Raw genomic sequence first — 25,911 nt, 5'->3', positions numbered from 1 at the left:
TAGAGTCAAAGAAGACTGAGTCAAAGCCCTACGTAAAACCACCCTCACTCCGTGCTGCTGCCAGAATAGAGAAGACATGTGTGGAATAGCATTGATAGTCTCAGGCATTCGTATTGACACCTCATGGTTGCCCTTCGATTCAACAAGTTCAACTCGGAAAACCGAGAAAGTAAGAGCAACTCTCATACTTTGAATCCAACGAAGAACTCTAAAGTAATTGGTTATAAGAATTCGTACCATTTCCTTTTATCTGCCACAGTTGTTGTTCTCTTTGGATGATCTCAAAGCAGCTCTGCGGAGAAGAGGTCCCGATAGCGTGTGCGCCAAGAAACTTCTTCTCCAATCCGAGGAAAACCTAATTTCATCTTTCACAGATGATGGCGTGTCATCTTCCGAACGCGACAACGCCGATGGCATCCACACCGCGAAGCTTCATTTCTTCGGTGCAACCTTGCAGCTCAGGGGAATTAATCCGCTTGTTCAGCCACTGGTGGATGCGTCAGGGAATTTTCTCGTGTATAACGGTATTCTGTGCTACTTTCTGACCCTCGGTTTTTTCTTCTTCTTCGAGTCATTCTAGGTTTTAATTTCTACTTTGCTTTTTAGGTGAGATTTTCGGTGGATTTGACCTGGAAAGTAATTGCAACGATACTGAGTTTCTCATGCGGACTCTAGGGGAATGTTGTTCCTGTGGTTCTTGTTCAGCTGGTCACTGTGTTGAATGTGGAAAAAGTTCCGTTGTGGGTGTTCTTTGCACAATTAAAGGGCCTTGGGCTATCATTTATTGGCAGGTAACACCCAGTGGTAAGTTTCTTTGTGTTTGAATCTTTTGCGACATGATTTTCGTGGACATTGTGTCAGAGGTGGTGCTTTCTTTGTTCGCTATAGGATAGCTCTAGGACTCTTTGGTTTGGTCGGGATGGGTTCGGTCGGCGGAGCCTTCTCGTTCACTGGCCCACGGAAGATGACTCAACCTTTCTGCTTTCTTCCGTTTCACCTGTTTCGCCAGTTCAGTTGGCCACTGGTAAGACTATCCGAAACAGTTATAGTTATCTTGCTTCTGAATAGTCTATTGTCGGTTAGTTAAGCATTGGCCACTTTTGTAATTTAGTGATGGTGGGAAGGTATGTAAACTACGCACTCAGTCTGGTCTTGTTATAATAGAGGGATGTGTCATCATGAAAGGCTTGCAGGAAAGAGTATGGCTGATTTTAGGAGATTTTGTGCTCTTTATTCCTTGTTCAGCACAATTAAATCTACTGGCCCGGTTTAGGTTTTGAAACTATTGCTAGTTATGTCAGTTCCTGAATTTGTAAACTGAATTTTGGAAGAATGAGTTTGTGACTTAAAATTATTTATTTGCTTCAGAGGATGAAACTCTAAATAGGATAGGATGTTTTGGTTACTGGGAAGAGCTACCATGTGGAATATATAGTTTGCATGTGGATGTTTCAAAATCAAGCGGCTATCTGGTTGCTCAAGTCAAAATGCATGAATATGCAAATTCAATGTTAACTGAACTTATCAAGTGGGATAGAATTTCTGTTGAACCAAGCTCTGAAGACCTGAAAACATGCTCTCATAAGTTATCCAAGGGCCAACTTTCTATGCATCTGGCTTCTTCAGAGTCAGTTCCAAATGAAACAGGTGATTAATGTATAATTATAATAGTGCGCGAAAGTTCTATTTATCTATTCAGTACTTTAATTTCTTTGTCATACATTCTAGTTTTTAACTTCCTTTAGCATTGTTTGGGAACTCTGCTCTAGCATCTTTGTCTTACTAGTTTTAGGCACATGTCTTCATTATGAAGGTTCAGTTCAATCTTCAATTCCGGGTCCGGCTCATATTTTGCTTGATGCTTTAAAGGAATCTGTGTTACGACGTACTTCGTTGTATACTGTTTATCAGGTATGTAACCTAACTTGAACTGGTAGTGAGTTTTGTCACTCATATTGTGTATTCTATAATTGTTGACTACATCAAGGATAAATGTTCTTGTCTGTTTGTACATTGTCAAGACTTTGAAGACAGTTTCAGCTGTAGGGATTTCTCTTACATTTTGGATCAATGAATTACATTTTGGATCAATGAATTACATTTTGGATCAATGAATTTGAGTCTTAAATTATATTCTTATTAACTTCAACGTGGGGCTGTCTCCATAACTAAACATTGGCTTGCCTGGTAACAATTTTTGGCTCTGAGTTAATGCAGACCTGTGGGAATTTATATTTGCTTCCTAAATGGTTTCTCATATAGAAATTCCAATGGAAAGATTACACTGCATATTTCTGTCAAAGTAAAAGTACTTTTCTGAAAAGTACTAGAATAAAGAGCAACTGTATTGTATTATTGAAAAACTAAAGGCCAAATTAAAAGAGAGTGAAGTCTGCCATATATAGCTGATTTAGAGATACTAGCAACTTGTAACAGAATGTAACTAACTGAGATGAATATCTTACAGACACAGTTGTCAAGAGTCTTAACAGAAAAAGAAAAGGTATATTTACAATAGGGTTCTTTTAAACATTACTCCAATAAGCAGGAGGACTGATAGCCTTGGACAGGAATTCATAATTAATCTTATACAATTGAATGACTTCATGTATGATGTTTTTCTCGCAAAATCCAGTTTTAGATAATGTTAAGTTCCCATCCCATGGATAATATCTGCAAAATTTGTTAATCCAAAATTATTTTATACATTTACAAAATTCCAAGTGTGTGGATAAACTAATTGAGTCGAATAAAAATAAAAGTAATCATACTGTTAAATAACTTTTTTATCGTGTGCTTTTCTCTTAAAATCTATCAGGGTATAGAATATTCTCATCATGTAGGTCTTACCAAAAATGTTATTCAATGCCATGGTACAGGAATTGGTTAACATACATTACACAACATATGTACGTATCCTTGTGTTATGTAGAACTTAATGCATTATCTCCTTGTGTTATTGTTGACCAAAATCATGCATACTAACTAAAGTGTATGTATGTGTATATTTGTATAAAAATTAATAATTGGATTTAAGAAAAAGATATGAAAGGTGAATGATAGAAATGAATACTAAAAGAAGAAAGTGGGTTCATGAAGGGAGATGAAAGGGGAAAGTGGAGATGAAAAAGCTGAACTTATATTGTCTAGCTAAGCAATATTTTTTGTTCCCTTACCTTTATGACCAATCTTATTCAGTCATTTATTGGACATATTTTAACGAATAAGTTTTGTAGGGAATTCAAACCACAAAAAAGTGAATATTACAAAAGTTTTAGAATTTCTTAACTAACAAAATAGGTAATGCTTATTCTAGGATGCTTAACCAAATTATTGAAAATCTGTTGCAATGCTGTGTTCTGAAACTAACTGTGATTACTTTAATGTGTTTCCCAAATGCAAGTTGGAACTACTCAATGTCTCCACTGATATCTTTAGATATTTTGTGACCGAAATGTACTCAAGTAATCAATGGATTCTATTGTATGTTTTGTTACCTTTAGGATATCTATTTGCTTTTGGATCTCTTCTGTAGCTTTTATAGCCAAAGAATTTGAGCTCTTGGATGCCCTTTGAATTTGTTTGACCTGTTCTTGTTTGTATACCCACTTTTGTATTATAAATTTGACTTCTCAGTTTTGAAGGAGATTGTATTTAGGAACTATTTCCAATTTCCTTCCCCATATTAATCTGCATGTGTTTTCAACATTGAGTATTTAATCTATTTTCGTATGACAATTTTTATTTCTGTTAAATACTATTTCTTAAGATTAATTTCAATTTTAAATTTGAATGTTGAAATATTATTGTATCAAATTGAAATTCTTTCATTTTATTGATAAATTGAAGTTTACTATTATTGTAATCTTCTCAAAATTAGAAGAAAATAATTTCTATCTGATAGAACTACGAATTACAACTGGAAACAAGACTCTGTCTTGTAAATCTTTATTGCTTATTTCCAATTCTGCACCTACCAATGTAATAAATATAGATATAGAAATGGTATAAAATGTTACAAAATGTTTCCCCCACTGAGGTTGTTCGAGAGAACCTCACTCCCCACAATTCTCTTAAACTTTTTCCTTTCTAAAAAACCTCCCCACCCACAGTTAACCCTGGACTATTTATAATAGTCCATTACAGCTGGCACATTCCCTTTGTAGAAGTAATTAATATATCTAGGCAATCATGATTGTAAGCTAGGAGGTTGAGTGTTGGATAACCTCTAACCTAGCACTTAGTTGCAACCTTTAATGTTTCAACTTCTTTGTATCTCCTTCATCATATATATAAATATCAGGAACAGTAGAGGGGATAAATTAAGCCCTCAAACATATTTTGTCTGTTTTAATCTCAGCTTGGTATCAGAGCGGGTCGATCCCACTCTGGTTTCCGTCTGGTCTGTCCATCGACACTTGTTGCCATCGTCCGCGGCTGTCCGTCGCCATCCGTCACTGTTAATCACTGTCTGCAGCTGTTCACTGCCATAAAACACTATCCAAAGCTACCCACTGTCACTCTTCACAAAACCGTCACTGTCTGCCACTATTCTGCCGCCGTTCGCCACTGTTCGCCGTTGGCCGCCGTCTCCGGCCACCTCAGTTTTCGCCGGCGACCACTGGATTTGGAGCGCCTCTCCGAGCGACAGCCACCCCCACCAGTGCCGGAACCAGCCTCCCGTCCACGTGCCGCCACGCGCCGCAACGCGCCGCGTCTTTCTCCGCTGCGAACATTCGCGTGCAGCCCACGCGCTGCCTTCTGCTGATCGGAACGTCACGGCGCCACCTCCCTAGCTCTCGCCGAAGTCTTCTGCTGCTGTTCTAACCCTTAAAACTCCGATTCAGTGAGGTCCAGACGTCACCCTTGCGGACATCTCCCTCGGTCGTTTAAAAATCTCCACTATTTTTTGCGTTTCTGCGTTTCTGCTCTCTGTTTTTGTTCCCTTGATCAGAAATGGCCTTTGGAAGTGTTATTTCATTCTCTGGAAGTCCTTCCATTACTTCCGAGAAGCTAGATGGACAAAATTATCTCCCCTGGTCCGCTGCCGTCGAGATGTGGTTCCTTGGTCAAGGACATCATGACCACCTTTAGAAAGACGGAAGCCATGTGCCTCAAGAAAAAGCCGAAGAGTGGAAGCAAGCAGATTTTCAATTGTGTGCCTTGTTGTGGCAATCCGTGGAGCCGAGACTGTTAATGTCTCTTAGGGCATTCAAAACATGTCACTCGTTTTGGAAGAGGACTCAAAATATCTATGCCAACGATATCCAACGCCTATATGATTCGGCGGACAAGTTGGCATCTCTGAAAATGACCAATCATGATATGATCTCCTTCATGAATGAAGCACAATCAGCCGTGGAAGACCTGCGGATGTTTCTCGAAGTCGACGCTTCAAATGAAATGAAGAAGTTGGACAAATACTATATGGTGATGATTCTTCGCGCCATTCATCCAGACTTCAATCACATTAGAGATCAACTTTTGACCTCTCATGAGGTCCCTTCCATGGACACCCTGATCCAGCGTATGATTTGTGTCCCGAAAGTCCCAACACTGGAAATTCAAGAATCTCATGCTCGAGTAGAATCATTTGTTATGGCCGCAACTCGAGGAAGAGGAGGATGTGGACCTAGAGGAGGTGGACGTGGAGGCCGTGGACGTCCTCAATGCACGTATTGCAAGAGGATGGGTCACACTCAGGAAAACTATTACTCCTTACATGGTTTTCCTTCTAAGACTGCCAATGTCTCTCAGGCTGACACTACTGAGTCCAAGTTCACTGAGGACGAGTATCAAGAGTACCTACGTCTCAAGTCCAGCAGCCTGACACAATCATCTCAAGCCCCGAGTACTTCAACAGCTTGCATTTCTCAATCCATTGAAAGTCACAATTCGTGGGTAATTGATTCCGATGCTTCTGACCACATCTCTGGTAATACCTCTTTGTTTTCAACCATTTCATTTCAAGACAAACCTCATTTTATAACCCTTGCCAATGGCTCTAAAACTTCCTCAAAGGGAGTCGGTCGAGTCATCCTGTCTATGTTAGTATTATGGTGCTTGATTTAGTCTCATATCGCTTAGAATAGTGAGATGTGGTTCTCTATTTTACTATATAAGAGACTCTATGTATGAGAATCTAGTCAGGATTACCCAAGGTATTTTGGGCAGATGCAATAAGCACAACAGCCTATCTCATAAACAGAGGACCATCAATTCCTTTAGGCTATCAATTACCTGAAGAAGTATGGTCTGGAAATGAGGTAAACCTTTCACATCTTAAAGTTTTTAGTTGTGCTTCATATATTTTGTTGAACTCTAATAGTGGAGATAAATTGGACCCTAAGGCAAAGCGATGCTATGTCATTGGCTATGGATCTGACATGTATGGCTACAGGTTTTGGGATGACCAAAACAAGAAAATTATCAGAAGTAGAAATGTTACTTTTAATGAAAACATGTTCTATAAGGACAGAACTGCAGAATTTGCAAATAAAAAGCCAGAGCAGGTATCATTAGAAGAAATTTCAGAAAGTGATGTAGCCAACAGAAGGCAGAATGCAGAAGTAGAGCCTGAGTCAGAGCCCGAGTCAGAGTTTGGGTCAGAACCTGAACAGATAGTAGAGTCAATAACTCTTGAATTACCGATTAGAAGGTCTAGCAGAACAATTGTAGCACCACAAAGTTACTCCCCTCATTGCATTACTTGTTGTTGACTGATGCTGGTGAGCCAGAGCATTTTGCTGAGGCTATGCAGGGAGGTGAATCTATTAAGTGGGAGCTAGCAATGGAAGATGAGATAAAGTCTCTTCAGAAGAATAAGACATGGTCTTTAACCAAGCTTCCAGAAGGAAAGAAGGTTTTGCAAAACAGGTGGGTCTATCGGTTAAAAGAACCAGATGACAGCAAATGATATAAGGCCAGACTCGTAGTGAAAGGGTTCCAACAGAGACAAGGAATTGACTTCACAGAAATTTTCTCTCCTGTTGTCAAGATGACTACCATCAGAGTTATCTTGAGTATAGTAGCTGCAGAAAATCTTCATCTGGAGCAGTTAGATGTGAAAACTGCATTCCTACATGGAGATCTTGAGGAAGAAATCTTTATGGCACAACCAAAAGGTTTTGAAGTACAAGGCAAAGAGAATCTTGTATGCAAGCTTCATAAAAGTTTGTATGGGTTGAAACAAGCACCGCGACAATGGTATAAGAAGTTTAATGAGTTTATGAGAAACTCAAGATTTCACAGATGTGAAGAAGATCATTGTTGTTACGTGAAGAAATATGTTGATAGTTATATCATTCTTGTCTTGTATGTTGATGACATGTTGATTGCTGGTGCTAATATGGCAGAAATTGACAGGTTGAATAAACAATTGTCAGAAAATTTTGAAATGAAGGATCTTGGTCCAGCCAAGCAAATTCTTGGTATGAGAATTTCCAGGGATAGATCTAAAGGTACTCTAAATTTATCTCAGGAAAAATATATAGAAAAATTGCTTAGCAGGTTCAATGTTGGAAATGCTAAAACCAGGAATACACCTTTGGGAACTCACTTAAAGTTCTCAAAAAGGCAATCTTCTCAAACAGAGGAAGAAGAAAATCACATGTCTAAAAAGTGCAATATGCATCTGCAGTAGGGAGCTTGATGTATGCTATGGTTTGCACCAGACCTGATATAGCACATGCAGTGGGAGTTGTGAGTAGGTTTCTATCCAATTCCGGAAAGGAGCATTGGGAAGGCGTGAAGTGGATATTGAGATATTTGAAGAGCACTTCAAAGATGCATTTGTCCTTTAAAAGAAGTAATCTCACTTTACAGGGGTTTTCTGATGCAGATTTGGGAGGTGATTTGGATGGTAGAAAGAGCACAAGTTATATTTTTACGTTGGATGGCACAACTATCAATTGGAAGTCCAAACTTCACAGAAGAGTTTCCCTTTCAACCACTGAAGCTGAATATATAGCTATCTCAGAAGCAGCAAAAGAGATGATATGGTTGAAGAATCTTCTAAAAGAATTAGGAAAAAGGCAAGATGAACCTTCATTGTTCAGTGACAATCAAAGTGCCATTTGTCTTGCTAAAAATCCAATTCTTCACTCTAGATGCAAACACATTGAATTGAAGTATCATTTTATCGAAAACTTGATAAATGATGGAGATTTGATTTTGTTCAAGATTCCAGGTGCAGAGAATCCAGCTGATATGCTGACCAAGACTGTCATAACAACTAAGTTGAGGCTTTGCATTGCCTCAACTGGCCTTCGAGAAAATTGATGATGAAGGCACTACACTAGGTGGTAATGTAAATCAAACCCCAAGTGGGAGAATTGTTAGTATTATGGTGTTTGATTTAGTCCCACATCGCTTAGAATATGAGATGTGATTCTCTATTTTACTATATAAGAGACTCTATGTAAAACTTTAAGATACACCAGAAATACAAATACTTCCTAGTGTAGTCGTGGACGTAGGCATACACATTGTACGCCGAACCACGTTAAATTCTCCGTGTCTATTTTTCTCTCCTTTATTCTTTCCTTTATTGCCTTGTTCCTAACAGTCTCCCTCCCTAACTCTAAAATCTGTCCTTTTTGTCCCTAATTGTCCCTTTAATTTAATTTCCTTAAGCCAGTTAACCAAATTGTTCAACTGTTCAGTAACCTTTGATCACAAATCTTTTGTTATACAGGAGCGTGGTTCGGGGAGACATATTGGAGAAGGATATGAAGCCGACGGTTTATATCATTTTGGATCTCGTCCACGAGTGTCATGTGTTGCAGCTCCTAGTCCTAAAGTGTTACATGATCGACTTGGTCACCCTCATCTGTCCAAGTTAAAAAAATGTGTCCTGAACTTAGTGGTCTCCAAACCTTAGAATGTGAATCATGTCAACTAGGCAAACATGTTAGATCTGCTTTTCTTAAAAAGTCTCTATCACAATGTAATTCTAGTTTCTCCATCATTCATTCCGATATTTGGGGACCTAGTCGTATTTCGTCTTTTGGTTTTAGGTATTTTGTTACTTTCATTGATGAATTTTCACGATGTACTTGGGTTTATCTTATGAAAGATCGTTCTGAATTGTTATCCATCGTCACATCTTTTTTACACGAAATCAAGAATCAATTCGGTCGAGTAATCAAAATCTTAAGAAGTGACAATGCCAAAGAGTACTTCTCATCTGCTTTGTCTGCAGTTTTAAGTTCACATGGTATCTTGGATCAGTCCACTTGTCCACACACACCACAACAAAACAGTATAGCAGAAAGGAAAAATCGACACTTGGTTGAAACTGCTCGTACACTTTTGCTTGGTGCTCATATCCCTGTCCATCATTGGGGAGATGCCCTCTTAACTGCATGTAACCGGATGCCCTCTTCCTCTCTCAATCATAAAGTCCCTGTCTCCATCTTGTTTCCAGATAACCCTCTTTTTCACATTCCTCCTCGGGTTTTTGGTTGTGTATGTTTTGTTCACGACCTGTCTCCAGGTCTAGATAAGCTTTCTGCTCGTGCTCTCGAATGTGTCTTCTTGGGCTATTCTCGTCTTCAAAAAGGGTATCGGTGTTACTCTCCTGAAACCAAGAAATACTACATGTCTGCCAATGTCACATTCTTTGAACAAACCCCTTATTACTCTTCCTCTGTTCAAGACACTCATGTCATACAACAAGTCCTCCCTCTTCCTGTGGTTGAGTCCCCTATCTCAGATGTCTCTGTCAACCCGAGTCCTACTCCACCTCCTCCCGAGCCCCATCCCCACCTACTGATACCTTCCCGAGTCCCGACCTCCAAGACAGGACTCTGACGGATAGTCCAATTATCCAAGAATATGGTGAATCCTCGACTTCAGATCCTTCTCCTTCGTCTCTTGCTCCCATGCCTCCTGATGAAGGTAATTCTGGTTGGCCCATTGCTCTCAGAAAAGGTATTCGTTCCAATCGGAACCCCCATCTCATTTATAATTTTCTTAGTTATCACAGATTGTCGCCTTTCTATTGTTCTCTTTTATCTTCAGTGTCTTCTGTTCCTATTCCCAAAAATGTGAAGGAAGCACTTGATCATCCTGGATGGCGACAAGCCATGATTGCAGAAATGCAAGCTGTTGAACACAACCATACTTGGGAGCTCATGCCCCTCCCATCGGGCAAGAAGGCGGTTGGTTGTCGATGGGTATATGCAGTTAAGGTTGGCTCTGACGGTCAGGTTAATAGGCTCAAAGCCCGATTAGTTGCCAAAGGGTACACTCAGATTTATGGCCTTGACTATTGTGACACTTTCTCTCCTGTGGCGAAAATGACTGCTATTCGACTCTTCTTTGCAATGGCCGCCATTCGTCATTGGCCACTTCGTCAATTGGATATCAAGAATGCTTTCCTTCATGGTGATCTTGAGGAGGAAGTCTACATGGAGCAACCTCCTGGATTTGTTGCTCAGGGGGAGTCTGGTATGGTGTGCAAATTGCATTGCTCTTTATACGGCCTCAAACAATCACCACGTGCCTGGTTTGGAAAATTCAGCTCCATTGTTCAAAGTTTTGGGTTAAGAGGCAGTGAGGCAGATCACTCGGTCTTTTACTCGCATACTTCTCCTGGGAAATGTATCTACCTAATAGTATATGTTGATGATATAGTCATTACAGGAAATGATATTGTTGGCATATCTCAATTAAAGGAGCACTTGTGTAGGCATTTTCAAACCAAGGATTTGGGAAGCCTCAAATACTTCTTGGGCATTGAAGTGGCACAGTCTAAACATGGCATTGTAATCTCTCAAAGGAAGTATGCTCTTGATATCCTACAAGAAACTGGTATGATTGATTGTAAACCAGTAGAGAGTCCTATGGACCCAAATCAAAAGTTAACAACTAAAGAAGGTGAATTATTCTCTGACCTTGAAAGATACAGGAGGCTGGTTGGAAAACTAATTTACCTCACCATTACAAGGCCAGATCTATCCTTTGCAGTTGGAGTGGTTAGTCAGTTTATGCAGTCTCCATGTGTTGGCCATTGGAATTCTATCATCCGCATTCTAAGGTACCTAAAAAAGGCTCTCGGGCAAGGGTTGTTATATGAAGATCGAGGAAGCTTTCATGTCTCTGGATATTGTGATGCAGATTGGGCAGGATCTCCTATGGACAGACGATCTACTACTGGATACTAGGTATTCCTTGGAGGTATATTATTTCATGGAAAAGTAAGAAGCAGAGTGTAGTAGCTAGATCGACAACTGAAGCTGAATATAGAGCCATGGCATCACTAACATGTGAACTTATATGGGTGAAGCAATTTCTTCAAGAACTTAAGTTTTGTGACATCAAGACTATGAAGATGTATTGCGATAATCAAGTTGCTCTCCACATTGCTTCAAATCCAGTGTTTCACGAGAGAACAAAACATATAGAAATAGACTGTCATTTTGTTCGTGAAAAGTTATTGGCAAAGGAAATATGTACTGAGTTTGTGGGATCGAATGACCAACTCCCAGACATGTTGACCAAGTCATTAAGAGGACCTCGAATTGAGTTTATTTGTTCCAAGTTGGGTACATACAATTTGTATGCTCCAGCTTGAGGGGGAGTGTAGAAGTAATTAATATATCTAGGCAATCATGATGTGTAAGCTAGGAGGTTGAGTGTTGGATAACCTCTAACCTAGCACCTAGTTGCAGCCTTTAATGTTTCAATTTCTTTGTATCTCCTTCATCATATATATAAATATCAGGAACAGTAGAGGGGATAAATTAAGCCCTCAAACATATTTTGTCTGTTTTAATCTCAACTCCCTTATTTATTTCTTCTCTTATATACTATACCAAACCTATCACTCTTATTGAGTCTCATGACTTATGATATATACACATATATTGAATGGAAAATTTAAGAAACGAGCATAGGTTATTCTAGGAAACAAATCCCTGAGATTGTGGGATTGATATGCTAGTAATAAAACCAAGATCCAACCAATATACGGAATTAAAACCAATAGGAATAAAATCAGAAACTTCTTAAAATATTTTTACAGAATAAACTCTAAAACTTCCTAAAATATCTCAACAAATCCTAATCTAATTTGAATTTTGTTAGATATCTTATCTTTTATCTATTATATTTTGTTTCTATGTTATTATTTCTTTTCTATCATTATTTGTATTTTGGGTGTAGCCCGTATTTTTTTTTATTATAAATACAATATCCTATGTGTATCTTCTAACGAAGGGAGATTAATCCTATACCTAGTTTTTCATTATATTCAAGCCTGGTTAGAGCCTATCATAGCGAAATTTGATATTGTTGGGTATATTGTTCTATCCGTTATCGGGTCGCTATAGACTACCCATTAATGTATAGTCTCATGCACAAGATGTATATACTTCGACATGAGGGGGTGTGTTGGAAGTCCCATATTCATTAGAGATAAGGCCAATTCACAATATATAAGTGGGTGCGAACCTCATCTTACAAGCCGGTTTTGTGGGTTAAGTTAAGTTTAAAGTCCACTTAACAAATTTGATTTTTAAAAATTTTGCACTTCATATAAAAAATTATGTTTGTTAAATGGTTTATTTTTATAGTTTCCTCTTGAATTCGAAAATTTTTCTCTTTTTAATTTATTCATATCTAATAGTGAAAACATATAGCTTTCTCTTTGAATTTCTTATTTATAATATTTAATTAAATTTAATGTGCTTGCGCAATGTGTGGGAAACTTGATAGTGTTATTCGTACACATGATAGGACTCTTTGGATTTGTTTGCATAGGCAGTGACATCTGGTATCAGACAAGAGGAATTTGTTCCGGTTGCAATTCTTTTCTCAGGTGGCCTGGACTCCATGATACTTGCAGCATTATTGGATAAATGCCTGGATCCCAATTGTGAGTGCTTCTAAATTGACTTAATTTGCCAACTCTAATGTTGATTATAATTTATATGATACAAACTTTATTAGTTTCTTTTTTGGTTTTTAGATGTATAAAGTAAGAGACTTGGTTGAGTTGACATGTTCCAATTTGAGAGCCTTCTGTTAATCTGTTTTTTAATATATTTTGGATTGACAGATGAAATCGATCTACTTAATGTAAGTTTTGATGGTCATTTAGCTCCTGATAGACAATCTGCAAAAGCAGGGTTGAGTGAACTAAGAAGAGTTGCACCTTCCAGGAAGTATGCTATCTACTGTTTTTCTATCTGTTTATCTTTTTGTTCCTTTGTTTATTTATTTGTTTTTTGTTTGAATGCATAAATTCCTTTTTCTCTCTCTCTCCTTTTCAATGCTAAATTGTTATCTAAATTAGTCTGTTCTTCAAGTATATGTTGAGTAATATTAAGTTTAGGCTTATAGTGTTGACTTTACCAATTTAGTTGGTATGAAAATTTTGAAAAAATAGAGGAAACTTTACTTAATATCAGATTAAATATTTCAGCAGGAAACTATTTCCTGTTAAATGGTCTGAAACATATTTCTATTGTTATGTGGGGCAAAGAAAATGGTCTGGAATATCTTTCTGCTGTTAGAAAGATATTTCACTAAGGATAATGTATTTTCCATTGTTGTGGGGGTATTAAATATGATCTGAAATATCTTTTTAGTGAGATAATGATAGAAGTGGTTAAATCTATACAAAAAGATTGCTGTAAATCCTAGGAAATGTTCCCAAACAGAGATGAAAAGGAAAAAGAGACATCGTTACAGAAAGAGAGACCACAAGCTCACTAGGAGTTCAAGAGCCTAATCTCTCCCAACTAATTACCCACTGATTGACTCCTCCCCAGCACCCCTTGTCCTTCTTGTCCACTAAATGGGAGGCCTTTGACGAACAGAGTAGGGATGTAAGTGAGACAAATAGTATTGATACTTAATTGAACCTTAAATTAATTATATTTTATTATACAACAATCCTTGAATGAGAAAATTTCAATTTTTTATGAAAATAAGTATGCAAAAGGATGACGTTGATTACTATCTGAACTAGGTTGATACTCTAATCAACAGCAATGAGTTTTTGCATACCTCAAATTTGTATTGAAAATAAGAAAACAATACAAATGAGGGGACCTTGCTCAAACCCATAGAAAAGCTATTAGAATCTAAAGTAAGACCAATTAAGTCTGTGTTCAGAAAAATCAACACCAGTAGTAATGACCACCTTTTTTGAAGTCTCCACTGAATAAGGTTTTGTAGAAATAGCTGTTACTACATTAGTAGAATTGTTCTCAATCCAAAGGTTAAACCAATTTTCTGACAAGCAATCTCAGTAGCATGCATGATCCCTAGTAATTCAGGTTCAGAGAATTATGATGAGGTTACATGTGACCCAATAACGAGAAATCCAAGGCCCAAGAGGATGGTCAATAGGCCTGTTGGTTGGTTTGATTTCATTCACTGATATGCTTTTAGGACTCATTTTCCTTCTAGAAGAAGTTTGTTAAGTTTTCCACTGTTGTTATTTGGCCTGTGTGCCACGTAGCATAGAGAATCTTTCAATAGCAATTGTCTTATATATTCTGTACTGTGCATTGAATGGAGGCAGAGAAAAGTTTTCCCATTCCTTTTTTCATCTCTTCTTAGGAGGTAGCCTGACCTCAAATTTGGGCATCCCTTTTATTTGTTATCAATTGGTGCTCTCGTTGAGAGACTCGGTCCATCCCATGGCTGACAGCACCCACCTCAAAAATCTCTCTGATAAACTAGATGACCTGCTCAACCAAATGTCCCTTTATTCTACACAAATGATCGACATGAACAATCATCTTTCTCTCTTGGAATCCCCATCCTCCCCTCCGTCTTCCCCCACCCACAATCCCAGTCAACGTCATTTTCTTAAACTAGATGTGCCGCGTTTCGATGGTATTGATCCCCTGGGATGGATTTTTAAAATAAACCAGTTTTTTGACTACCATCACACCCTAGAGTAGGAGCGCATTACTGTTGCGTCATTTTATCTTGATGGACCTGCATTGGCTTGGTTTCAGTGGATGTATCGTAATGGGCAGCTCTGCTCATGGCAGCATATGTTGGACGCATTGGAAACCAGCTTTGCACCCACCGCCTTCGATGAGCCCCATGGGAAACTTTTCAAGCTCACCGAAACGACTTCTGTTTCGGCCTTCCTCACTGATTTCGAGGCCGTGAATCGTGTGACCGGATTACCATCATCCTTTCTGTTAAGCTGCTTCATCTCAGGTCTCAAGGCCGACATTTGTCATGAGGTGGTCGCGCAACAACCCTCGACTCTATCCCAAGCGGTTGGTTTGGCTCGCTTACAGGAAGAAAAACTTTGGGATTCCTCTTGCATTCAGCGTGCTAAGCCTGTTTACTCATCTCCAGGCCCTCTCCATCACTCACTCGTATAGTTAAACCTCTTCTCCCTCCTCAACCACCAAAACCTCTTTCCCCTCTCTTACCTACGCCATCTACAAAACCACGTTACAGACAGTTAACCAAAGCTGAGATGGCAGATCGATGTGAGAAGGGCCTTTGCTTCAACTGTGACCAAAAATATTCTCATTCACATCGTTGCCCAGCTCATTTTCTCCTCCTCATTGCTGATGTCGATGACACCACTGCTGAGGCTAATCCAACTTTCCATGAATGGGTTCTTGATGCAGGGATTGTTCCCCAGCCTGTTGACAATTCAGAAAATCAGGCTCAGATTAGCCTACATGCCTTGTCGGGAACCAGAGCTTCGGAAACCCTCCGTCTTAGAGGTTATATTGCCACCCACCCAATCTGTGTGTTGGTTGATGGAGGTAGCACTCATAATTTCATCCAGAAACAGGTGGCCCATGCCTTGGGTTTGGCCAATCTCCTACCACACCTCTCAAAGTTTTGGTCGATAGTGGTGAAGAGTTACATCCAGCGGTGGATTTATCTATTCAGAGGCATTCCTTCCACGTGCATTTGTATGTCCTTGATATGGGAGGTTCAGATGTGGTTCTTAGGGCCCAATGGTTAAAACAATTAGGGCCCATGTTGATGGACTATCAGGCTCTCACCATGAAGTTTGTTCACCATCAAACTGTCATTGAACTTAAAGGGGAATTGGGTCCCCAACCTGCCTGTATTTCCTCTTCATCAGCTTAAACGGGTGGCTCGCACAGACAATACAACTCAAATATTTTCCCTCACTGTTTTTCCTAACTCTGTATCGTCTTCTCCACCGACACATCCCAATCCTGAAGTGCAAAACCTGCTCACATCTTATTCTTCCCTGTTTACATAACCTTCCTCCTTGTCTCCCCAACGACGAATTGATCATGCCATTTCTCTTTTTCCCAATTCTCATCCGGTCAATGTTCGTCCTTATCGATATCCACATGCTCAAAAACTCGAAATTGAACAACAGGTTCGCAAAATGCTTGAATTTGAATGGATTCAACCGAGCACTAGCCCCTTCTCTTTGCCTGTGCTCTTACTGAAAAAGAAAGATGGTACTTGGCGCATGTGTGTTGATTACCGTGCTTTGAACGCCCTCACCATCAAGGATCGTTTTCCTCTCCTCACCGTGGATGAGTTACTGGATGAGTTGGGTTCTGCTCGTTGTTTTTCCAAGTTGGATCTCACTTCCGGGTTCCATCAGATTCGCCTCCAACCCTCTGACGTGCATAGAACTGCCTTTCGCACGCATGACGGTCACTATGAGTATTGTGTCATGCCCTTTGGCTTGTGTAACGCCCCTGCCACCTTCCAATCAACAATGAACGATATGTTCCGGCCTCTATTGCGGAAGTCGGTAATCGTTTTTTTTTATGATATATTGGTGTTCAACAGCGACAAATGTTCTTTTTTTCAATCCCAAATTGCCTACTTGGGACATATCATTACTAATGGGGTGTGTCACCTGACCCTGCAAAGATCCAAGCGATGATACAATGGCCTACCCCAACATGTATCAAAGGGTTGCGTGGGTTTTTGGGTCTCATAGCGTTTTATCGGAAGTTTGTCCCCAGTTATGCCGCCATTGCCTTGCCTTTGACTGACCTACTTAAAAAGGGAAGTTTTCATTGGTCTCCTGTTGCTCAAACGACTTTTGAAGCACTGAAAACAGCCATGACTAGTGTTTCTGTCCTTGCATTGCCTGATTTTTCTAAAACATTCATTGTGCAGACTAATGCTTCTAGATCCGCAATGGGAGCCGTATTGATTCAAGATAATCACCCTCTTACTTATTTCAGCAAGGTTTTTTGCCCTTGTCTGTCAAAACTATCGGCCTATATACGTGAGTTACATGCCATCACCAGCGTTGTGAAGAGGTGGCGTTAATATCTATTGGGACATTTTTTTATCATTCAAACTGATCAGAAGATTTTGAAGGAATTGCTCACTCAGGTTATTCAAACACCTGAACAACAACACTACCTCGTTAAGTTACTTGGGTATGACTATGATATTCAATATAAGCCAAGCAAATTGAACATTGTGGTCGATGCCCTTTCCAGGTCCCCATGTCCAGCTCAGGGTCAATTGTAAATGCTTACCATTCCCCAATTTGTGTTCTTAAGAGATTTGAAGGACTCTCTACTTCTGGATCCAGACTTCATTCTTATGCGTGATAAGTGCCTTTCTGATCCTTCTTCCCATCCTTAATTCAAATTGCAAGATGGGCTACTCTTGTATCGTGGTAAAATTTGGCTTAGCAACAAGTCCACATTTGTTCCACTCTTATTGAGAGAGTTCCACGAGACTCCTATTGGGGGGCATGCAGGTGTCAACAAAACCTTGAAACGCATTTGTGCTAATTTCTATTGGGAATCTATGGCAAAGGATGTTAAATCTTTTGTTGCTCAATGCATCGTTTGTCAACAGACTAAATACAATACCAAGCAACCTAGCGGTCTTCTCCAGGCCTTACCCCTTCTGATAGGTGTTTGGGAGGACATCTCCCTTGATTTTGTCTCTGGTCTTCCTTCCTCCAATGGGTATACGGTCTTGTTAGTTATGGTCCATTGCTTCTCCAAAGCTGTTCATCTTGGTGCACTGCACTCTAATTTCACGGCTTACAAAGTTGCCGAGTTGTTCGTCTCGATTGTTTGCAAGCATCATGGGCTCCCAAAGAGTATTGTTTCGGACAGAGACCCCATCTTTATCAGTCGTTTCTAGTCGGACTTGTTTAAATTCAGTGGCACATTACTCCGAATGAGTTCTTCTTACCACCCCCAAACAGATGGTCAAACGGAAGTCATGAACCATACTATTGAGCAATACCTTCGTGCTTTTGTTCATCACAAACCCAGCCAGTGGTTCAAATATCTTCCTTGGGCTGGGTATCATTATAACACATCTATTCATTCAGGATCGGGTCTGTCTCCGTTTGAAGTGATGTATGGTAAGCCACCGCCATTCCTATGTATATTGGGGCACTTCCTCTAATGATGGGTGTGATTCTGTCCTTTCAACTAGAGAAGAAATTTTGTCTCTTTTAAGGAACAATTTGACTAAGGCATAGGCACGCATGAAGAAATATGCAGATCTGAAATGTTGAGAGTTGAATTTTCCAATAGGCTCTTGGGTATATGTTAAACTTCAACCATACAAGCAGACTTCTTTGTCAGGAAGCAAGTATCACAAATTGGCAAAGCGTTTCTACGGGCCTTATCAAACTTTAGAGAAAATTGGTCCTGTGGCTTACAAAGTTGAGCTTCTTTCGCAGTCCAAAATTCACAACGTATTCCACTGCTCTTGGCTGAAGTTCCATGAGGGTCCCCCACCAACGCACGTTGATCAACTTCCCCCAGACTCTGTTGACAACAATCCCCTCCTTACTCCTTTGGCAATCTTGGATTTTAAAACTATTGTGGTTGATGGGTCTCCTATGCGTTTTGCATTGGTCCAGTGGAACGGGTTGCCTCCCGATGACACATCTTGGGAGAACTGGAGTGAGCTCAAGTCCTTATATGACCTTGAGGACAAGGTATTTCCGAAGGGGATGGTATTGTTACATGTGACCCAATAACGAGAAATACAAGGCCCAAGAGGATGGTCAATAGGCCTGCTGGTTGGTTTGATTTCATTCACTGATATGCTTTTAGGACTCATTTTCCTTCTAGAAGAAGTTTGTTAAGTTTTCCAGTGTTGTTATTTGGCCTATGTGCCACGTAGCATAGAGAATCTTTCAATAGCAATTGTCTTATATATTCTGTACTGTGCATTGAATGGAGGCAGAGAAAAGTTTTCCCATTCCTTCTTTCATCTCTTCTTAGGAGGTAGCCTGACCTCAAATTTGGGCATCCCTTTTATTTGTTATCAAAGAAAAATTGAAAAACAACATATAATCGCAGCCCTATATTGAAAATTCCTCCGCACCTTGCTATAGAAGGATAGTTAATGACCGCTCCATCTGAGTTACACTTTACCCAATAACAAGGTGGGGGTAGTAAATTTACATGAGTGATCTTTGGAGCAAGTTTCAACTTGATTACCAAGTTATTCTTAATTATTGGTGTTGGAGATCCCACATCTACTAGAAGACCAATGACCAAATTGTAATATATAAGTGGATGTAAACCTTACATTACAAGCCAGTTTTGTAGGTTGAGTTGGGTTTAAAGTCCACTTTCTAGTATGGCATGAGAGTCATTCAGGGCCTATCCTAACCAAATTGCAGTTTATAAGGTGGTGCAAACTTTAGTTTATAAGTGAGTTTTGTAGGGTTTTAGTTAGACTTTAAGTCCACTTTTTAATATGGTAAAAAATCGATTTAGAGTTTATCCTAACAAAGTTTGTTGGACCTATCGTGCTACTCCGCTATCGGGTCTCTCCTTCTCATCCTTAAGATTTCCAATCCTTAGTATGATAGGGTGTGTTAGAAATTCTACATCAACTAGTTATATGATGAACTTATAGTATATAAGTACCTCATCTTATAAGTTGGTTTTGTTGGGTTGAGTTAAGCTTTAGGCCCATTCTATAATAATTGGAAAAATCAAATGACCTAATTCAATAAAGTTGTCCTAACAACCCCAAAATACTAAAAGTTTGAAAAATTAAAAAATTTTCATCCTCTTTGATATTATATAACTAATAATCTTACCATCCAATTTCCATTCCTCATTCTTCACTCCATTAGTTAGTCTCATGAATTCATGATGCTTATGTTAAGCGTAAATTGTATATCAAAATTTATTGTGTTAGTTTTTAGTTTCATGTGTAGGCTTGAGCATATGCTAGGTATGTTTACTACAAAAACAAATTCAGTGTCAATTGCACAAATTAAGTGATAACATTGGGCTGTATTAAGGAGAATAAAAAAGGGTATCCTTTTCTTGGCTTCATGAACATTCCATTTCGCACTTACTCGGTTAGGATGAATCTCTTATTCTGTTATTTTACTTATTATATATATATATTCTGTCATTAGACTGGATTCTTATGTAGTTAGGTTATTGTGATCATGCACCTATTTACTATATTCTTTATGTCGAAATATCTATTTTTAGCATCTATCATATTCAGGTGAAAGGGTGCTATAATTTCTAATTGCAGGTGGAGACTGGTGGAAATTGATGCTGACTTGTCAGACTTGGTGTTCGAAACTAGTCATGTTGTGTCACTCATAAATCCTGCCAACACCTACATGGTAATACTTAATCTTCTGGATCTGAAATTTACTATTTTTATTCTGTCATGTATATACATTTCTAGTTATTTTAGGTTGATTTGAGTGATATGCATATCATCAAGGTAGTCAATAGCATATGTCTATGATACAGGAAGCATTTCCCAATTTAGTTATTTGGAGATAAATGATTATGGGAAAACGAGATCCATTGGAAGAGAGAGAGAGAAAGAGAGAGACAGAATTGACAAAAACATTCAGATGTTGACAAGTCATAATAACAGAAATTTACTATGCCAGTTTCTAGGGATTTAGGTACTGAACATTAAAATTGTTGGAACCTTCTTAAAAGTTTTTGAACTATATGAATTTAACTTAAAACTAGGTGAAGTTATAGGGATACTTGGTTTTCATGCTGAATGAAATCTTTTTTTTTTTTTTTTTTTTTTTTTTTTTTTATTTTAAAGTCACTGAAACATTTGAGAGGTGAAATGGAAATTTTAGACTGAAAACCATGTTGATGAGTTTTTTAACATCTTAAGTATTTCTATTTAATGATTGGTCTGCACTTACTTTTTCAGGACCTTAATATTGGAATGGCTTTATGGCTTGCTTCTGGTGGCAATGGATGGGTATCTGATGCAAATATATCTGATAATGATCATGCACGAATTAAGTACAAGTCGAATGCAAAGATTCTTCTAGTTGGTTCTGGTGCTGATGAGCAGTGTGCTGGGTATGGGAGACACAGGACAAGTTATAGACGTGGAAGGTACTAATATGAAAACGGTAAATTGTGTTTTTGTGCTATTCTTGTCCTTATGTTTATGATAAACAATGATAAGATCAATTTTTATTCTTTCATCTTTGTTTAATAAATAAAACGTTTCCTTGTCCATTTTAGTTTTAGTTAGGATCTTATAGTATTCAGCTCAATTGTTGATTCTTGTATCTTTGCATTATTCAATGAAAATTTAAGAAATTTACTCAGATTTAAAATTTTGTTCTGCAAACTTTGTTTCCAAAAATAATGAAACCCCCTCTAATTTCTTCTCCTAAGATACGAGCATTAGCAATTTTCTTTCTCTAAAAATATTTGTCCTTGATATGGTTTCTCAATTTTCAAAGTGCCATCAAATTGCTATTTTTTAAGTTGAGAGAATTAAATGTTATTTTAATCCTAATTTTGGGACAACTTTGACAACATTGTGCATGATTGGGGAACTAAATTGATGTCACTTTACATTATTGAAGGACTAAATCGTTGACATAATATTTCAAGGACCTCATGACCCTTGTATCTCTAGATGATGAAAACATGTTTGACCTAAAGAATTAATTGAGCTGACAGTGCTTGATGGATAATTTATTTAGAAGATTTGTCTTTTTTTAATGTGGTAGTTTAATGCCTTTCTACTAAGAGAAGCAATGTTATTGAAATTCTTAGTTAACTGATTGTTAATAGTACCGATTAACTGTGGAATATATGTGCATTATCGTCTAATGTATTGATGGCATACTATGCTTTGATCAGTTGGCTGGGGCTCCACGAGGAAATGAGACTCGATATGCAAAGAATTTGGAGAAGAAATTTAGGGAGAGATGATAGGTGTATTGCTGATAATGGGAAGGAGGTAATAATCAAAGTCTATAAAAAATCAATATGGACCTACCAGTTATTTATCTTTCCCCCCATTTTTACTCCTGTTTCCTTTAGGCTAGATTTCCATTCTTGGATGAAGATGTTATAAGGCTGCTGCTCAATATGCCGTTGTGGGAGGTTGCCAACCTTGATCAACCTATCGGCGTTGGTGATAAAAAGATCTTAAGAGAGGTATTACTATTTCTTTTTGAGTTTGGATGATTTGCTTACTTTTCTCCTTTTCAACTGTTTTATTGTTGGGCATTTAATGGCTGGCTGAACCGACACTTGCACAAGATCTTTTCGTATAACTTTGACTGAGCAGAATCTAGTGATACGAGTGTTCAGTAACGTAATAGGAGCAAAATTATATGCCTTGAGATAATTGCTGTTGCCTAAACTGAATCCACAATCCATACTCGAGAAAAGAAAAGCTTCTGCTGTAGATCCGACTGGAAATTTGTTTTCCCTTAATATGTTTTACATCAGTGTCAGTATACCGGTGGAATGTATTTGACACCCCCCAATCCTGCTTATATTTTATAAGATAAAGTAGTGATCTGTTCTTGTTTCTGGTGATTACACGGATTTGATTTTCAAATTTACCAAGTTAATTCCTTTTTTATTTGAAGTGGCCCCAAAAATGAATTCCCGAACTTGAATCTCATAGTTGATATATTTCTTGAAGGTTGCCAAATTGCTTGGTTTATATGAAGCAGCAGTTCTGCCAAAACGAGCAATTCAGGTGTGTTATGAATCTTTACACTTGAATTTACTTGATGTAGAACACAGTGAATTCCTAAAACTACGTAAAACTATCAAAGGACAGAAAATTTATTTGACGAGTTGCAATTTTTAAATATAAATCTTGTAGGTTAATTCTAATTTTAATCCACTGCATAGGATATAGTTGTTCCATTCTTAGGACACTTTTAGGGGCACGTTCGCATGAATCCTTCCAATGCACTGAATTGCGAAGACGGATTACAAAAATATATGTATGATGATAATAATAATTATAATTATTAATAATAATATTTATATATAATATATATAATATTGATATATTAAATAATATATATATATATATATATATATATATATATATATTAATTAATAGTAATAATATTAATAATAGTTTTAAGTGATAGTAATTATTAAAAAAATAATAATAATAATTTAATATAATTTATTTTTATTAAAATTTATTTAATAATAATTTTTAAAATATAATAATTTTTATTAATTTAAGAATTATTTGATATAATTTTATTATAGAGGGTATTTTAGTAATTTTCATATTTTATTTATTATAATTTTTTATTTAATCTATTACAATCATTCAAATCATTCACTAATTTTCACAAAATTTATCTTTAAATTCACTCACTTTACCTTTTATATCCTTTAAAAAAACATACATATTCATCCACTCAAATCTACACAAATCAATCTTCACACTTTTCAAAATTCATCTTTTCAAGCGAACACAACCTTAGTCTTTGCTTAGATTTAACGGTGGAAAATGATAAAATAAAGAAGAAATAGAGGGGTAACTCAAATTGTTTGGATTATGAGGGAAATATACTAGAAAGTGAAAAGAACGACATTGCCTTTTCACTAGATTTCTTGTTAGATGTCAAGTTGTCAATAGAGCTTATGCATTGTAAAACGTTGATGAGTATAGTGGAAACTTTTTATTTATTTATTTTTATTTCATATGCATTTCTATTAGAAAGTAGCGTATCAGGAAATAATAGCCAAACCAGAGGAGAGGGTGCAGCTTCACTAGATGAGTGAATGACTATATATGTTGGTAGTGATTGATTTGTGTTTGTATTATATATGTTTGTTGTAGTTTGGTTCAAGAATTGCAAGGGAATCAAATCGGAAGAATTTTGGAAGCAATCGAGCAGCAAATCAGGCATCAGCTGGCAGCGTGAGGATTAATAATAGGAAATCCAGTTTTTGTTGATTTCTTTTTGCACGCGGAACGCGTATTATTTTCTATTCAAAATCATTAATATATCGAGTTGTTTGAAATTACTTGCCTATATATTTGATTAAGAAATTGGATTGGGAAACAAGGAAGTTGAAATTATATATTTAATAAAATTATACACAAATTTAGTGACCCAATACTACTGAAGTTTAAATGAGGTAAAGTTTTATATTTTAAGATAGATAAATTGAACAGTTTATAAAATGGAAATGAACATAGATTTGTTTTGGATTTAATGCAGTCTCATTATTGTAGTTGGCTTGTGATTCGGTAATGAGTATTTATATGATGTTTTTCCTTTTGAAAATTTTTATATTATTTATTTGGTAATTTTTTACTATAAAATGTCCAACTTTTTTTATGTTTAAAAATTTCATAATAATAAAAATGAATTTAAATAAAACTGGTTTTGCTTTTATATTAAACTAGTAAAAACACATGTTCTATGTGCATGTCTATTTTTTTTTTATGATAATAAAAAATAATAAAATTATTATTATTATTATAATTATAAATATAAATATAAATATTCTTTACAATTTTATTATAGATAATTATTTTAATTTTAAAAAATGGTAAAATAAAAAATATCAATTTTATAAAACGGTTATGTGAAGAATAAAATTGATAAAGTAATTATATTAATTTAAAAAATAATCATTAAATAGGTAAAAATGAAAAATAAATATGTATACCATAATGAAAAATCTCCTTTACACATGTTGCAATTTAAATTACGATGGGATGCGACAATGAGCAATTTAAATTATGGAAAAATCTTTAAACTAAAATGCAAAGTCCACAAAGATCAATTTTGTTGGATTCAAGAGTTGATTGTGTGTAAGGAAGTTATTATCATCTTACGATATTCTTACTATATTTTTAATTAATTTTGAAAAAAAATGTGTTTATTTTACAATATTATTTTTCTTAAAAATAAGAAATTATTGAACAAAAATATTTTTGAATGAAAAGAATCCCATAAGGTTATCCTTGCTCTATATATTCTTGTTCAAATTGAGAAATCAATCAGTGGTTACATACACAGTTCTTTGAAAAGCGTAGTTGGAATGTTAATTTAGACTTTTTAGTTTTTGAAAGTTTTCTTTTTACATTTTTACATATTTTTGATATTTCATAAAAAACCAGTATGCATAGATCCTTCTACATTTAAGATTCTCCTATTAAAAACTCTATATGCCTTACTAGTAAGAGGATATCCTAAAAATATTGTTTCATCAACTTTAGAGTCAATTTTTTCAAATTCTCTTTTCCATTATAACACAAAACATTTACATCCAAAAATTATTAAATGTTCCATTATAACACAAAACATTTTCTTCCTTTTGAAATTGGCCTAATGAGCATTCTATTTGATGAAGGCTTATCTTGTTTTCTTTTAAAGTTATGAATATGGTGAAGTTGTTTAAGTTGAAAATTCCCATTGGACATTAAGATAGCATGCTATCTAGATGTGAAGTTTCATTTCTCAAGCTTTTGGATTCAAGTTAACACACACACATGAATTCAACAACACTAATGGACAAATGAAAAGAAGAAACATTAAAAATGGAAAGCATAGAAGATGGAGTATGAAAGAAGCACGCCACTCATAGGGAGGGATCTAAGCCAACCAAGCCCTAGAGATGAGTGATGGTGCCGCCACTTGCAAGCAAGATAAGGCAAAGGCGAGTTCACTTCAAGGAA

At 36.9% G+C, this 25,911-nt stretch overlaps 1 protein-coding gene across 4 annotated transcripts; it reads left to right on the top strand.

Annotated features, from left to right (window-relative positions):
* The first annotated feature begins 34 nt into the window (after nt 1-34).
* Nucleotides 35-24,343, top strand: LOC114179866 (Asparagine synthase family protein). Of its 4 annotated transcripts, none has more exons than XR_014993841.1 (14): nt 35-169; nt 260-524; nt 607-791; nt 889-1,024; nt 1,369-1,647; nt 1,814-1,911; nt 12,766-12,880; nt 13,064-13,169; nt 20,488-20,581; nt 21,142-21,332; nt 22,095-22,194; nt 22,283-22,394; nt 22,891-22,947; nt 24,061-24,343. XR_014993841.1 is itself a non-coding variant. In XM_085671209.1 (14 exons), the coding sequence occupies exons 1-14, from the start codon at nt 77-79 to the stop codon at nt 24,175-24,177; spliced, it is 1,947 nt and encodes a 648-aa protein (XP_085527335.1). In that variant the 5' UTR covers nt 35-76; the 3' UTR covers nt 24,178-24,343. The 4 variants fall into 4 exon arrangements, 2 of the variants coding, with proteins under 2 accessions (XP_085527335.1, XP_027922147.1); XM_085671209.1 differs by having other exon boundaries at nt 1,820-1,911; nt 22,278-22,394; XM_028066346.2 differs by having other exon boundaries at nt 22,278-22,394.
* The last annotated feature ends 1,568 nt before the right edge of the window (nt 24,344-25,911 follow it).

The sequence above is a fragment of the Vigna unguiculata genome, chromosome 3 (assembly GCF_037176805.1).
Source record: "Vigna unguiculata cultivar grain cowpea cultivar isolate G323 ecotype 2 chromosome 3, ASM3717680v1, whole genome shotgun sequence".
Taxonomy (NCBI): Eukaryota; Viridiplantae; Streptophyta; class Magnoliopsida; order Fabales; family Fabaceae; genus Vigna; species Vigna unguiculata.
The sequence above is the reverse complement of the archived record's forward strand: the minus strand, read 5'-3'. Positions and strand labels throughout refer to the sequence as shown.